The 15,915-nt window shown below is 40.5% G+C and overlaps 1 protein-coding gene across 1 annotated transcript in view; it reads left to right on the top strand.

The window, feature by feature from the left end:
• Positions 1-979: 979 nt before the first annotated feature.
• Positions 980-15,915, top strand: part of UPRT (uracil phosphoribosyltransferase homolog) — a 30,199-nt gene continuing 15,263 nt past the window's right edge. The window contains exon 1 of the mRNA XM_027534249.1: positions 980-1,493. Coding sequence (XP_027390050.1) covers positions 1,117-1,493 — 377 coding nt within the window. The 5' untranslated portion in view covers positions 980-1,116. The remainder of the gene's footprint in view (positions 1,494-15,915) is intronic.

Raw genomic sequence — 15,915 nt, forward strand, 5'->3', positions numbered from 1 at the left:
AGATTCTTGGGTCCCACCTCAGATCTACTGAATCAGAATTTTAAAGGTAAGTCATAACAACCTGCATTTGAACAAACTTTACAATTGTTCTAACACACAAAAGTGTTGAAAAGTACTGCCCTAGACGTTACCTCAAGCCTTTATACTGAGACTGCACACTAAAAAAAGTCTTTCCAGATATTTAAAAGAAACAAAGCGGTAGTGGACCTGAAATGCTGTTAGAATTCCCATGGTAACTGTACAGTGTAGGGCTCAACCAATAGAGATAAAGGAAAGCTCCAGCAGCCAAGCACGCTTGGGAAGCTTCAGCTGGTAGAACAGTCTAGTAGAGGGCCGGCTCTTCAGCTGGCTGCTAGGCTTTTAATGTCCTTTTGGTGTCACACAGGCAAGCTTACAGTAGATTGAAAGTGAAAGTGAAAGTGAAATTACTCAGTCGTGTCCGACTCTTTGGGACCCCATGGACTGTAGCCTATCAGGCTCCTCCGCCTATGGTATTTTCCAGGCAAAAGTGCTGGAGTGGATTGCCATTTCCTTCTCCAGGGGATCTTCCCGACCCAGGAATTGAACTCGGGTCTCCCGCATTGCAGGCAGACGCTTTACTGTCTGCGCCGTGAGGGAAGCCCAGTAGATTACAGTAGTTCCTTAAGTTTAACTTTTCTGGCAAGACACAAATTCTGAAAACGTGGGCCTCTGTGTATCACCATTTTATCACCCTCCACTCCTAGTTCTTTCCTGGTTCTATCACTCACTTAAATTCTGCATGGCATCCCTATGGGCTCCTGGAAGACCCGAGAACCAAGCATCCCTAGCCTCACCCGTCTGTCAGGTTCTGTCAAGCAGCCAGGGTAACGCAAAGGGTTAACGAGTGGTGAGCTGCAGAGCGGCAGGGAGCAAAGCCAATCATGTGTTTAAGCGGGCCCTTACGTCTGGTGTGGGCGGGGCCTTGACATAGCGTAAAAGGGAAGCGGCGGAAGCCAGGGGGTGAGAGGGCAGAGGGGGGTTAGAGGTTGCTAGGAGGCGGGACGTCTGGGAGAGCACAGGAGCTTTGTCCGTTTCTCCCTGCTCTTCTTTATCCGTAGGGATCGGTAGCTGCGGGGGCAGCCCGGGGCCTGGTGTATGGCCACGGAGTTACGGTGTCCGGACTCCATGCCCTGTCACAATCAGCAAGTAAACTCTGCCTCGACCCAAAACCCTGAGCCGCAGCAAGCTGGAGACCTGATCCTGGCCCACGCTGGGGGAAACAGCGATTCCGCGGCCACGCTGACTCTCCTCAGCGGGCACGCCCATTCTAGCGTACCGGCTGAGCTGGACCCTCAGGCCTCCGGCGGCGCCACCTTCAACTCAGAAAACAACGGTGGCACTGGCAACTATGACGCTCCAGCCAGCGATTCCCTCCTAGGGGACTGCGAAATCTCCCGGCAGATCGGGGCCCAGCTTAAGCTTCTGCCAATGAATGATCAGATCCGGGAGCTGCAGACTATCATCAGGGACAAGTAAGCCAGAGCGGAAGGGGTAGGGGAGGTGGAGGGTCTCGCGGGGGTGGGCAGGGATTGGAAGTGAAATTGGCTAAGGTTCTTGGCGTTGGGAAGCTGGTCTGTTGGGATCTTTTCTTTGAGGGGCGGTGTCACGTGACACAGGCCTTCTACTCTCTTTCCCAGTACTGGTGCTTAACGTCGCTTTGTGTAGGGAGGAAGCATTTTAGGTAACCTTCGGTTTCCTCTTTATCTCGAGTCATTCCTCAGTCATTCGAATGACTGATTCCTCATTCATTCGTTCGAATGACTGAATGACTGATTCCTCAGTCATTCGAATCAGGTGAACGTGCTATCTGCTCTGTGCCTCTTCACGTGGGCAGCAACAATTTCTGGGTTATGGGTTTACTACGTTGAACAGATACAGGGCAGATAGCGTAGCTCTTTCACTTCATAACGTTTAACAGATTCCCAAATTGTTTCCTTGTCTCCAGTTTTTCTTTCTTCTACATGTTCCCCCGAATTACTGAACAATTAATCTTCTTAATATACTGCTTTGATTAACTAACTGCCCTACTCAGCAGCCTTCTTTGGTTTCTCTGAGCCTACCAAATAAAGTCAGGATACTTAGATGGACATTAAGGCCCTTCTTCATGGTTCCTAGGAACAGTTCTGAAACAACATCCCAACTTCTGCTCGCACCTGGAATTCTCTTTACTTTTCCTCTGTGTGTTCAAATCCTACCTATTCTTCAACATTAAATGTCTACCTCTGCCAAGAAGCTTTCCTTCAATCATTCTTCCTTGCTAATCTTTCCTTTTTAATGCAAGATTCACCATCTGTTTTGTATGCTGTTGTTTTACTTTTATCTCACTTATTCAATTTTAAGCTACTTGAGGGCAGAAATTTTATCTTTTATATGTTTGAATTCCAGCTATGTCTTTCAAGCAATTGTCACTCAATTACTAAAAGTTCTTTGTAGCTCTTAAAGTTATATTTGTGAAAGTACTATTTAAGGGTTTTTAATTAATCAGTGTTGAAAATTGTGGTCTTGTGAACTAATAAAGTAGTGATCTTAAAAAGTAGGAGGCATAGATTTGGCAGTTGTGGTAGTGGGAACTGAAATAAAACTTATCTGTAAAAAAGAAAATAGGATGATTCTTGTTTCTATAGAGCAAGAGTTACTGACCTTGTGTCTTGGACCTTGTGTTGCACCTGTAGATGGGCTTCAGGGCTTTAGCAAACCTTCAGAAATTATCTGGCAAATGTTATTTGTATGTCTGTTTGTAATTTTTTAAAAATAACATCTTTATTGAGCTATATTTATGTACACACAGTACACCTTTTAAAGTGTACAATCCAATGGATTTAAAGTGTGTTCATTGCTTTGTAACCATCACCACATTAAATTTTAGAACGTTTTTATCACCTCAGTAAGAAAGCCCATACCCATGAGCAGTCACTCCCCATTTCCCTCCAACCTACCAAGAGCCCTAGACAATCACTAAACTACTTTGTCTCTACTGGTGTGCCTATTCTGGACATTTCATGTAAATGGAATCATACAACATGTGGCCTTTTGTGACTAGTTTCTTTTATTTAGCCTAGTGTTTTCAAGCTTTACCCATCTTCTATCAGTACACTATTTCTTTTTTGACTAAGTAATATTTCACTATTATGGATATACCACATTTTGTGTATCCATTCATCAGGTGATGGACATTTGGGTGGTTTGGTTTCCATTTTTTGGCTAATATGAATAATGCTACTATGAACATTTGCACATGTCTTTTTATGGGATGAGGATTCCTTTGCTTTCATCAGATTTCACAATTTTTATAAAACTTGGAGAGGTCATGGCATTCAGTATTCATATATGACTATATGACAGTATCAATACCTGATTTTATTTCGTTACTCAGAAAAGCCTGGGTGGTATAGTAAACCTGGGCATAAGCAAAATCTTTTTTTCTTTTTTTTCTTCTGAAATTTGGAGGGAGAGAGCAGGATCCAGAGTAATCTTAGGGAAAGATGCTTAGCATCTCTGTGCTTCAGCTTTATTATTTGTAAAATGAGTAAGTTCATAATATCTCATGAAACTCCAAGGAGGCTAAAGCAAGATACTGTCTATGAACATTTATTATAAATTCTGAAGAGCTATGTGCATTTGAGGCATTTTAAGCCTTGATGTTTAGATTTGTGCATGGTTCAGATTGCATAAGTGCTGGTTTTTTTAGCTATTAGGAAACAGTAAAAGGAATTTAACTGTGTGTAGAATTCACATTCTTTTTAAAAACTTTTTGTTGGAGTATAATTGCTTTACAATGTTGTGCTAGTTTCTACTGTACCACAAAATGAGTCAGTTATACATATACTTATATCCCCCTTTTTTTTTTAGTTTTTCTTCCTATTTAGGTCACCACAGAGCATTGAGTAGAGTTGCCTGTGCTACATAGTAGGTTCTCATTAATTATCTATTTTGTACATCAGTTCAGTTCAGTCGCTCAGTCGTGTCCAACTCTTTGCGACACCATGAATCGCAGCACGCCAGGCCTCCCTGTCCATCACCATCTCCTGGAGTTCACTCAAACTCACGTCCATCAAGTCGGTGATGCCATCCAGCCATATCATCCTCTGTCGTCCCCTTCTCCTCCTGCCCCCAATCCCTCCCAGCATCAGAGTCTTTTCCAATGAGTCAACACTTCGCATGAGGTGGCCAAAGTACTGGAGTTTCAGCTTTAGCATCGTTCCTTCCAAAGAAATCCCAGGGCTGATCTCCTTCAGAATGGACTGGTTGGATCTCCTTGCAGTCCAAGGGACTCTCAAGAGTCTTCTCCAACACCACAGTTCAAAGGCATCAATTCTTTGGTGCTCAGCCTTCTTCACAGTCCAACTCTCACATCCATACATGACCACAGGAAAAACCATAGCCTTGACTAGACGAACCTTTTTTGGCAAAGTAATGCCTCTGCTTTTGAATATGCTATCTAGGTTGGTCATAACTTTCCTTCCAAGGAGTAAGCGTCTTTTAATTTCATGGCTGCAGTCACCATCTGCAGTGATTTTGGAGCCCCCCCAAAATAAAGTCTGACACTGTTTCCACTGTTTCCCCATCTATTTCCCATGAAGTGATGGGACCAGATGCCATGATCTTCGTTTTCTGAATGTTGAGCTTTAAGCCAACTTTTTCACTTTCTACTTTCACTTTCATCAAGAGGCTTTTTGAGTTCCTCTTCACTTTCTGCCATAAGGGTGGTGTCATCTGCATATCTGAGGTGATTGATATTTCTCCCGGCAATCTTGATTCCAGCTTGTGTTTCTTCCAGTCCAGCATTTCTCATGATGTACTCTGCATATAAGTTAAATAAGCAGGGTGACAATATATAGCCTTGACGTACTTCTTTTCCTATTTGGAACCAGTCTGTTGTTCCATGTCCAGTTGTGATTGTTACTTCCTGACCTGCATACAGATTTCTCAAGAGGCAGGTCAGGTGGTCTGGTATTCCCATCTCTTTCAGAATTTTCCACAGTTTCTTGTGATCCACAGAGTCAAAGGCTTTGGCATAGTCAATAAAGCAGAAAGAAATGTTTTCCTGGAACTCTCTTGCTTTTTCGATGATCCAGCAGATCTTGGCAATTTGATCTCTGGTTCCTCTGCCTGTTCTAAAACCAGCTTGAACATCTGGAAGTTCACGGTTCACGTATTGCTGAAGCCTGGCTTGGAGAATTTTGAGCATTACTTTACTAGCGTGTGAAATGAGTGCAATCGTGCGGTAGTTTGAGCATTCTTTACCATTGCCTTTCTTTGGGATTAGAATGAAAATGTACCTTTTCCAGTCCTGTGGCCACTGCTGAGTTTTCCAAATTTGCTGGCATATTGAGTGCAGCACTTTCACAGCATCATCTTCCAGGATTTGAAATAGCTCAACTGGAATTCCATCACCTCCACTAGCTTTGTTCGTAGTGATGCTTTCTAAGGCCCACTTGACTTCACATTCCAGGATGTCTGGCTCTAGGTCAGTGATCACACCATCGTGATTATCTGGGTCGTGAAGATCTTTTTTGTACAGTTCTTCTGTGTATTCTTGCCACATCTTCTTAATATCTTCTGCTTCTGTTAGGTCCATACCATTTCTGTCCTTTATTGTGCCCATCTTTGCATGAAATGTTCCTTTGGTATCTCTGATTTTCTTGAAGAGATCTGTAGTCTTTCCCGTTCTGTTGTTTACCTCTATTTCTTTGCATTGATTGCTGAAGAAGGCATTCTTGTCTCTTGCTATTCTTTGGAACTCTGCATTCAGATGCTTATATCTTTCCTTTGCTCCTTTGCTTTTCGCTTCTCTTCTTTTCACAGCTATTTGTAAGGCCTCCCCAGACAGCCATTTTGCTTTTTTGCATTTCTTTTCCACGGGGATGGTCTTGATCCCTGTGTCCTGCACAGTGTCACGAACCTCATTCCATAGTTCATCGGGCACTCTATCAGATCTAGGGCCTTAAATCTATTTCTCACTTCCACTGTATGATCATAAGGGATTTGATTTAGGTCATACCTGAATGGTCTAGTGGTTTTCTCTACTTTCTTCAATTTAAGTCTGAATTTGGCAATAAGGAGTTCATGATCTAAGCCATAGTCATCTCCTGGTCTTGTTTTTGCTGACTGTATAGAGCTTCTCCATCTTTGGCTGCAAAGAATATAATCAGTGTGATTTTGGTGTTGACCATCTGGTGATGTCCATGTGTAGAGTCTTCTCTTGTGTTGTTGGAAGAGGGTGTTTGTTATGATCATTGCATTTTCTGGGCAAAACTCTATTAGTCTTTGCCCTGCTTCATTCCATATTCCAAGGCCAAATTTACCTGTTACTCCAGGTGTTTCTTGACTTCCTACTTTTGTACATAGTAGTGTATAAATGTCAATCCCAGTCTCCCACTTTCTCCCACCCTCCCTTCCCCAGTTGGTATTGATAAGTTTGTTCTCTACATCTGTGTCTCTATTTCTGCTTTGCAAATAATCAAAGCTACAGTAATCAAGGCAGTATGGTACTGGTACAAAAACAGAAATATAGATCAATGGAACAGAATAGAAAGTGCAGAGAAAAACTCATGCACCAATGGTCAAGTAACCTGTGACAAAGGAGGCAAGATTATACAGTGGAGAAAAGACAGTTTTTTCAGTAAGTGGTGCTAGCAAAACTCTACTGCTCCATGTAAAAGAATGAAATTAGAATACTCCATAACACCATGCACAAAAATAAACTCAAAATAGCTTAAAGACCTAAATGTAAGGCTGGACACTGTGAAACTCTTATAGGAAAATATAGGCAGAACACTCTAAGTTACACAGCAAGATCTTTTTTGACCCATCTCTTTAAGTAATGAAAATAAAAACAAAAATAAACAAATGGGACTTAATTGAATTTGAAAGCTTTGCATATCTGTAAAGCAATTTTCCTTCAGTTAAAAGAATTAAAAAAAAAAAAACACTATGTCTGTGTTTCCATTGCTTCCCTGCAAATACTTTCATCAGTATCGTCTCTCTACATTCCATGTACATTAATATACAATATTTATCTTTCTCTTTCCGACTTACTTCACTCTGTATAATAGGCTCTAGGTTCATCTACCTCATTAGAACTGACTCAAATGCATACCTTTTTATGGCTGAGTAATATTCCATTGTATATATGTACCACAGCTTCTTTATCCATTCATCTGTCGATGGACATCTAGGTTGCTTCCATGTTCTAGCTATTGTAAATAGTGCTGCAGTGAACATTGGGGTACATGTGTTTTTTTCAATTTTGTTTTCCTTAAAGTATATGCCTAGGAGTTGGTTGATGGGTTATATGGGCTCAGTAAAGGACAGAAATGGTATGGACCTAACAGAAGCAGAAGATATTAAGAAGAGGTGGCAAGAATACACAGAAGAACTGTACAAAAAAGGTCTTCACGACCCAGATAATCACGATGGTGTGATCACTGACCTAGAGCCAGACATCCTGGGATGCAAAGTCAAGTGGGCCTTAGGAAGCATCACTACAAACAAAGCTAGTGGAGGTGATGGAATTCCAGTTTAGCTATTTCAAATCCTAAAGATGATGCTGTGAAAGTGCTGCACTCAATATGCCAGCAAATTTGGAAAACTCAGCAGTGGCCACAGGACTGGAAAAGGTACATTTTCATTCCAATCCCAAAGAAAGGCAATGCCAAAGAATGCTCACACTACTGCACAATTGCACTCATCTCACATGCTAGTAAAGTAATGCTCAAAATTCTCCAAGCCAGGCTTCAACAATGCATGAACTGTGAACTTCCAGATGTTCAAACTGGTTTTAGAAAAGGCAGAGGAACCAGAGATCAAATTGCCAAGATCTGCTGGATCATCGAAAAAGCAAGAGAGTTCCAGAAAATCATCTATTTCTGCTTTATTGACTATGCCAAAGCCTTTGACTGTGTGAATCACAATAAACTGTGGAAAATTCTGAAAGAGATGGGAATACTAGACCACCTGATCTGCCTCTTGAGGAAGCTGTATGCAGGTCAGGAAGCAACAGTTAGAACTGGACATGGAACAACAGACTGGTTCCAAATAGGAAAAAGAGTACGTCGAGGCTGTATATTGTCACTGTGCTTATTTAACTTATATACAGAGTACATCACACGAAATACTGGGCTGGATGAAGCACAAGCTGAAATCAAGATTGCCGGGAGAAATATCAATAACCTCAGATATGCAGATGACACCACCCTTATGGCAGAAAGTGAAGAGGAACTAAAAAGCCTCTTGATGGAAGTGAAAGTGGAGAGTGAAAAAGTTGGCTTAAAGCTCAACTTTCTGAAAACAAAGACCATGGCATCTGGTCCCATCACTTCATGGCAAATAGATGGAGAATCAGTGGAAACTGTGGCAGACTTTATTTTTTTGAGCTCCAGTATTACTGCAGATGGTGACTGCAGCCTTGAAATTAAAAGACGCTTACTCCTTGGAAGAAAAGTTATGATCAACCTAGACAGCATATTCAAAAGCAGAGACATTACTTTGCCAACAAAGGTCCATCTAGTTAAGGCTATGGTTTTCCCATTAGTCATGTAGGGATGTGAGAGTTGGACTATAAAGAAAGTTGAGTACGGAAGAATTGATGCTTTTGAACTGTGATGTTGAAAAGACTCTTGAGAGTCCCTTGCACTACAAGGAGATCCAACCAGTCCATCCTAAAGGAAATCAGTCCTGAATATTCACTGGAAGGACTGAAACTGAAACTCCAGTACTTTGGCCACCTGATGAGAAGAGCTGAATCATTTGAAAAGACCCTGATTCTGGGAAAGATTGAAGGCGGGAGGAGAAGGGGACGACAGAGGATGAGATCATTGGATGGCATCACCGACTCAATGGATGTGAGTTGGAGTAAACTCTGGGAGTTGGTGGTGAACAGGGAGGCCTGGCATGCTGCAGTCCATGGGGTCACAAAGAGTCGGACACGACTGAGCGACTGAACTAACTAATGATGGGTTTTTTCCTAGTGTTTTTTTTTTTTTTTTTTAGGAATCTCCGTACCTTCTTCCATGGTGGCTATATCAATTTACATTCCCACCAACAGTGCGAGAGAGTTCGGTTTTCTCCACACCCTCTCCAGGATATACTGTTTGTAGACTTTTTAATAATGGCCATTCTGACCTGTATGAGGTGATATCTCATTGTAGTTTTGATTAGCATTTCTCTAATAATGAGTGATGTTGAGCATCTTTTCATGTGTTTGTTAGCCATCTGTGTGTCTTTGGAGAAATGTCTGTTAAGGTTCTTTTCCCACTTTTTGATTGGGTTGTTTGTTTTTCTGTTATTGGCTTGTATGAACTGCTTATATATTTTGGAAATTAATCTTTTGTCAGTTGTTTCATTTGCTATTATTTTCTCCCATTCTGTGGGTTGTCTTTTCATCTTGTTTACAGTTTCCTTTGTTGTGCAAAAGCTTTTAAGTTTAATTAGGTCCCACTTATTTATTTTTGTTTTCATTTCCATTACTCTAGGTGGTGGGTCCTAGAGGATCTTGCTTTGATTTATGTCATTGAGTGTTCTGCCAATGTTTTCCTCTAAGAGTTTCATAGTTTCTGGTCTTATATTTAGGTCTTGGTACTGATGAAATTATTTGCAGGGCAGTGATGGAGACACAGACATAGAGAACAGACTTATGAACATGGAGGCAGGGGGAGGAAGAAGAGGGTGGGATGTATAGAGACAATAACATGGAAACTTACATTACCATATGTAAAATATATAGCCAATGGGAATTTGCTGTATGACTCAGGAAACTGGAACAGGGGGTCTGTAACAACCTAGAAGGGTGGGATGAGGGGGGAGATGGGAGGGAGGTTCAAGAGGGGGGGAACATATGGCTGATTCATGTTGATGTTTGGTGGAAACCAACAAAATTCTGTAATTATCCTTCAATTAAAAAATAAATTACAAGAAAAAACTTTCGTACAGCAAAGGTAACCATAAACAAAATGAAAGACAACCAGAATGGGAGAAAATATTTTCAACAAAGCAATCAACAAGGGATTAATCTCCAAAATATAGAACTCACATTCTTATTAAAAAAAAAAAAAAAAAAAACACGGAGAGAGCCTAGATAATTTTTATCCTGCTATGATACAGAATAGAAAAACTCACTACAATTTTTGATAACCAATTGATGCTAATTTTGATAACTAATTGACATGGAAGCCTGTCATGCTGCAGTCTGTGGGATCATAAAGAGTTGGACACGACTGAGCGCCTGAACTGAACTGGATCAATGTTTAGTTATTTAGAATGGAGACACTTAGTTTTGTTTTTGTTACTCAAATCTGTTTGTTAATAGAGGCCTCTGTTCCTTTATCTTCAAAAATTGGTATCCTCTCACACAAAGAGGATCTGTTGTTTCATCCCCTTTGGGGGACTGGTGTAGAGTGCTGGTGGTTAAAGCAGCTATATTTACATGGCTATAGTTATCGTACCTATCACAGTCTGTCTTCCTTGGACCCTTATGCTCTTCTCTATTTTGATGTGACATTATGTATATGCACTATGGAACTGTCTCATGATGGAAGCCATTGGAGTACTTGTTATTCCTTTTATTGTTCCTGGTCCTTAGTATCTATTTACTGAAGGAATTGCTTTCTAAATTGACTTTGGCATGAAGAAATGGAGTTGAATAAGAGGACTGCATGTTGTAAATACATAAAGCAGGTAATGTTGAGAACATTGCACTGATTTTAAATGTGTTTATTTTTTTGAACTGCACAGTATTTGCAACATAATATGTTGGTTGTATTATTGAATTTCAAAGAAATGGTTTTCTGAGTATCCAGTAATCTAAATATCAAATGATCAGATAATTTACTCAGTCACACAGGTGTCACTGGTGAACTCAGAAAGAAACAACTGCTTCATTTACAGTTTTTGTTGCTGCAATGGATTTAAACCACACATCCTTCCCTTTCTGCCTCCTTTATATATTAAACGCAGCAAAATCTGAGTGTAATGCACAGTTCGCTTGAACATAGTTGATGACTTCATATATAAGGCAGTGCAGTGTATTGAAAAGATCACCCCCTGCACTGCCGTTGTTGTTGTTGTTGGTTTTCGTCTCCTGAAACATTAAAGTAAAGCTGTTTCATGAACTATTGCATGTTTCCTGTATATTTGCCCTCAAAGGGATTTTGCCATGGCAGCAGGCAGCTTGGATGAAAGTTGAACAATCTTATTTTAGTCCATGAAATAGCATTAAAGAAGGAGCGCATTCAGCCTTGTGGACTTTTTTAGTCACCTGATGGGAAGACCGTTAACCTCAGGATGGATGAACATCCTGTGCAGCCATAATATGAAGGCAGCTTGATGTGATTTGAGTCATTTGTCTTGGTAATGTTCTTAACCAATGCTGTTCATTTGAATTGCTTGGGGAGTCTTTTTTTTTTTTTTGGAACCCATCCTTAGAGTTGAATAGTAGTTGGGTGGAATCTGAGTGCTTGTAGCTTTTAAGATACCACATGTGTTTGTGCTGTACTCAGTCTGGGCCACTGACCATGGGAGAATGGCTATTCTCCCTCGTATTGTGATTTCACTGGTTTTGGTTGTGGGGTATAGGCTGAACCAGGGATTCTAAATTGCACAGAGCCAGCCTAGAGAGCCTGGCCTGCCATCACCCTGAGACTGGAGAAATCTCAGAACCCCTTCAACTTGTACAAAACCAAAAAGTCAATCACAGAAAACACTGTGACCTACAAGTTATTTAAATCATGGACATGATTTTGGTTTTCTGTGTGAATTTTCTAACTGGCTTAAGGCCAGGAGTGAGGATGTTGCTTCTTTATACATGTCTCTGTTGTATTTTCCAATGCTGGAAAAGACTGATGCTGGGAAAGATAGAAGGCAGGAGGAGAAGGGGATGACAGAGGATGAGATGGTTGGATGGCATCACCAGCTCAATGGACATGAGTTTGAACGAACTCCGGGAAATAGTGAAGGACAGGGAAGCCTAGTGTGCTGCAGTTCATGGCGTCACAAAGAGTCGGACACAACTGAGCTACTGAACAACTTATTTTTCTACCTGATCTCAAATGTTTGCATTGAACTCTGCCTTGAGGTGTGAATAAATAATGCCACTGTTTTATGAGATTCTTAAGGCTCTAAAGAGCTGTGGTCCTGATGACTTGTATTTGGCAGGTAGCACTCTAAAAACTATTTTTTGTTTTTGTTTTTCACATCAGATTAGGTTTGCTCCAAGACTGGGTTTTTTTTGTTGTTGTTGTTTTGTTTTGTTTTTGAGGGGGAAGGGAGGAGGAGGAAAATAATTTCTAAATCATCTGCATACCATGACAAACATTGGAGCTATTCTTTTTGAATGATAACATAAAAAAGTAGCTATGGTAGTAGAGCTTGCTCTTCCTGATGGCTCAGTGGTAAAGAATCTACCTGCAGTGTAGGAGCGAAGATTTGATCCCTGGGTTGGGAAGATCCCCTGGAAGAGGGCATGGCAACCCACTCCAGTATTCTTGCCTGGAGAATCCCCATGGACAGAGGAGCCTACCAGGTTATAGTCCATGGGGTTGCAAGAGTGGGACATGATTTGGTGACTAAACTACCACAACCACCATGGAAGTAGAGCTTATGTTTTTTGGATCTTCCACTAAACATTAACTCTTAGTGAAACAGTTTTTTGGTTTAAACTTGCCAGAAAAGCTTCTATTTTTACTTCCCTTTAACCTGTTGCTTAAACAAAAACAAACAAGATCATATTGGGCTAAAACTGAGTCCGAATTAGTTCTTCCTCCTTAGCTTAGGTTGCTCGGTAAATACAGGACTCCCAGTTAAATTTGAGTTCAGATAAACAGTGAATACTTTTTCTTAGTATAAATATATCCTAAACACTGTATGTGACACACTTCTGAAATACAAATTTAGCTGGGTGTCCTGTATTTTTATTTGCTAAATGTGGCAACTTTATGCCCAGACTTAACTTCTCCCACAGCAAATGCTAAAGGCAATCCTTGTGTATAATCCTCATTTTCAAAAATAGTACCTAATTCAATACTTCTAGGGTTTGATTTATTTTTTTTACTTATTTTGAATCTTTTTTTGTATTTACGGGGTTTGATTTAAATTAAATTGTTTTTTAAGTTATGAGTGACAGGTTTTAATTTAATCATTTGAATAAGGTGTATTCTTGTATTAACCTTAATTATATATCCTTTATATTCACAAAGAAGGGCAATGCCAAAGAGTGTTCAAACTACCACAAAATTGCACTCACTTCACATGCTAACATAGCAATGCTCAAAATTCTCCAAGCCAGGCTTCAATAGTACATGAATCGAGAACTTCCAGATGTTCAAGCTGCATTTAAAAAAGGCAGAGGAACTAGAGGTCGAACTGCCAACATCTGTTGGATCATAGAAAAAGCAAGAGAATTCCAGAAAAACATCTACTTCTGCCTCATTGACTGTGCTAAAGCCTTTGACTGTGTGGATCACAACAAACTGGAAAATTCTTAAAGAGATGGGACCTTACCTGCCTCCTGCAAAACCTATATGCAGGTCAAGAAGCAACTATTAGAACCGGACATGGAACAATGGACTGATTCCAAATTGGGAAAGGAGTATGTCAAGGCTGTATAATGTCACCCTGCTTATTTAACTTATATGCAGAGTACATCATGTGAAATGCCAGGCTGGATGAAGCACAAGCTGAAATCAGGATTGCCAGGAGAAGTATCAATAACCTCATATGCAGATGACACCACACTTATGGCATAAATCTAAGAACTAAAGAGCCTCTTGAGGAGAGTGAAAAAGCTGGCTGGCTTAAAACTCAGCATTCAGAAAACAAAGATCATGGCATCCGGTCCCATCACTTCATGGAAAGGAGATGGGGAAACAATGGAAACAGTGACAAATGTTATTTTTTGGGGGGCTCCAAAATCACTGCAGATGGTGACTGCAGCCATGACATTAAAGGACTCATACTCCTTGGAAGGAAAGCTATGACTAAGCTGGACAGCATATTAAAATGCAGACATTACTTTGCTGACAAAGGTCTGTCTGGTTAAAGCTATGGTTTTCCAGTAGTCATGTATGAATGTGAGAGTTGGACTATAAAGAAGGCTGAGTGCTGAAAAATTGATGCTTTTGAACTGTGATGTTGGAGAATACTCTTGTGAGTCCCTTGGACTGTAAGGAGATCAAACCAGTCAATCCTAAAGGAAATCAATCCTGAATATTCATTAGAAGGACTGATGCTGAAACTGAAACCAATACTTTGGCCACCTGATGCAAAGAACCAGCTAGAAAAGACCCTGATGCTGGGAAAGATTGAAGGCAGTAGAAGGGGATGACAGAGGATGAGATGGTTGGATAGCATCTCTGATTCAATGGATATGAGTTTGAGCAAGCTCCGGGAGATGGTGAAGGGCAGGGAAGCCTGGTGTGCTGCAGTCCATGGGGTTGTGAAGAGTTGGACATGACTGAGCGACTGAACAACAACAACAATAAACTCTTTACAAGCCGCATTATAATAGTAGCTTCTCCATCTTAAAAAGGAACATTTTAATGATTTGCCTGCCAGAATCTTTATTTCATTATTTGCATTGTATGTAAATGCCCATCTGATTCACAGGGAGATAAATATCATTAAAATACACCTAAAAACTGGTTACTTTTTAGTAAACATTCCCTTATTATAGCAAAATATAGATAATAGCTTTATTCAGGGACTTAGCTTCAGGCTGGGGAGAACCTTGGAATTCTTCATCTCTGTAAGCCTCTCTACTTTCATTACTAAAAAAGTGGTATTGATAATAGCAGACTCTACTTGTTAAGATTATATGAGGATTAGATCAGATAATGTATCAAAAGTGCTTAGTACTTAGCACCAAGGAAGCTTTTAACAAATGATGATCTGTGGGAAAGGGAATAATATATGTATATTACTGTTACCTGTTGTTACTTTTGGACCATTTAAGTAAATGCTTGTAAATAAATCTGTATGCTTGTGCGTGTGTGTACAGTTATTAAAATTATTTTTCTTATCAAGAGGTGAGGTTTTCAAGTTTATTTTGAACAGATAAGTAGCATGTAGTGATCAAATGGCAGTTTCTGCTCTAGAAATTGAAGTTGTAATTGCCCCAGGAAAGGATGTCTTCCAAAATACTAGAGAATTCCTCTAGTGGTGGTGGTAGTGGTAGTAGTAGTAGTAGCAGCAAGAGCAAAGTAGTTAGTAGTAGTAGTGAGGTCTAGTAAGAAGAGAGGAGAAGATCTCTACTTGAAGTCTTAATTTTTTCATATTATAAAACATTCCCCTCATAGTTCCATATATTGTGGATGATAAGTAAATACCTATTGGCCCATTTTGAAAGAAAGGTCAGAGATTTCTCCTGATTTCATCTTGGTTTGGGTCTGCTTTGAGATGTCCATGTTTTAAACTATATTCAATTACTGTAGCTTCCCTGGAAACTTTAAAGTGCTTTATACACTGTCTTAAGTAGGGAAGAGTCCGATTTGCCAAATCCACATTGAAGTGAGGATATGGTTTCTGGCGTGATTCTCATTCTTTTGTTGTTTCACTGTGAAATATATATATATTTTTAATGGTATCTTTGGCTTTCATTTTGTTACTACAGATGTGTGGCACTTTTGTTGGGCAAAGTGTCAGGATAAGTTGGCACTTTTCTCAGATATGGTTGTTGCTGCGAAGTCTTTTCAGTTGTGTCCAACTCTGTGTGACCCCGTAGCCGGCAGCCCACCAGGCTCCCCCGTCCCTGGGATTCTCCAGGCAAGAACACTGGAGTGGGTTGCCATTTCCTTCTCCAATGCATGAAAGTGAAAAGTGAAAGGGAAGTCGATCAGTCGTGTCCGACTCTTAGCGACCCCATGGACTGCAGCCTACCAGGCTCCTCCGTCCATGGGATTTTCC

Source organism: Bos indicus x Bos taurus, chromosome X (assembly GCF_003369695.1).
Source record: "Bos indicus x Bos taurus breed Angus x Brahman F1 hybrid chromosome X, Bos_hybrid_MaternalHap_v2.0, whole genome shotgun sequence".
NCBI classification, from domain to species: Eukaryota; Metazoa; Chordata; class Mammalia; order Artiodactyla; family Bovidae; genus Bos; species Bos indicus x Bos taurus.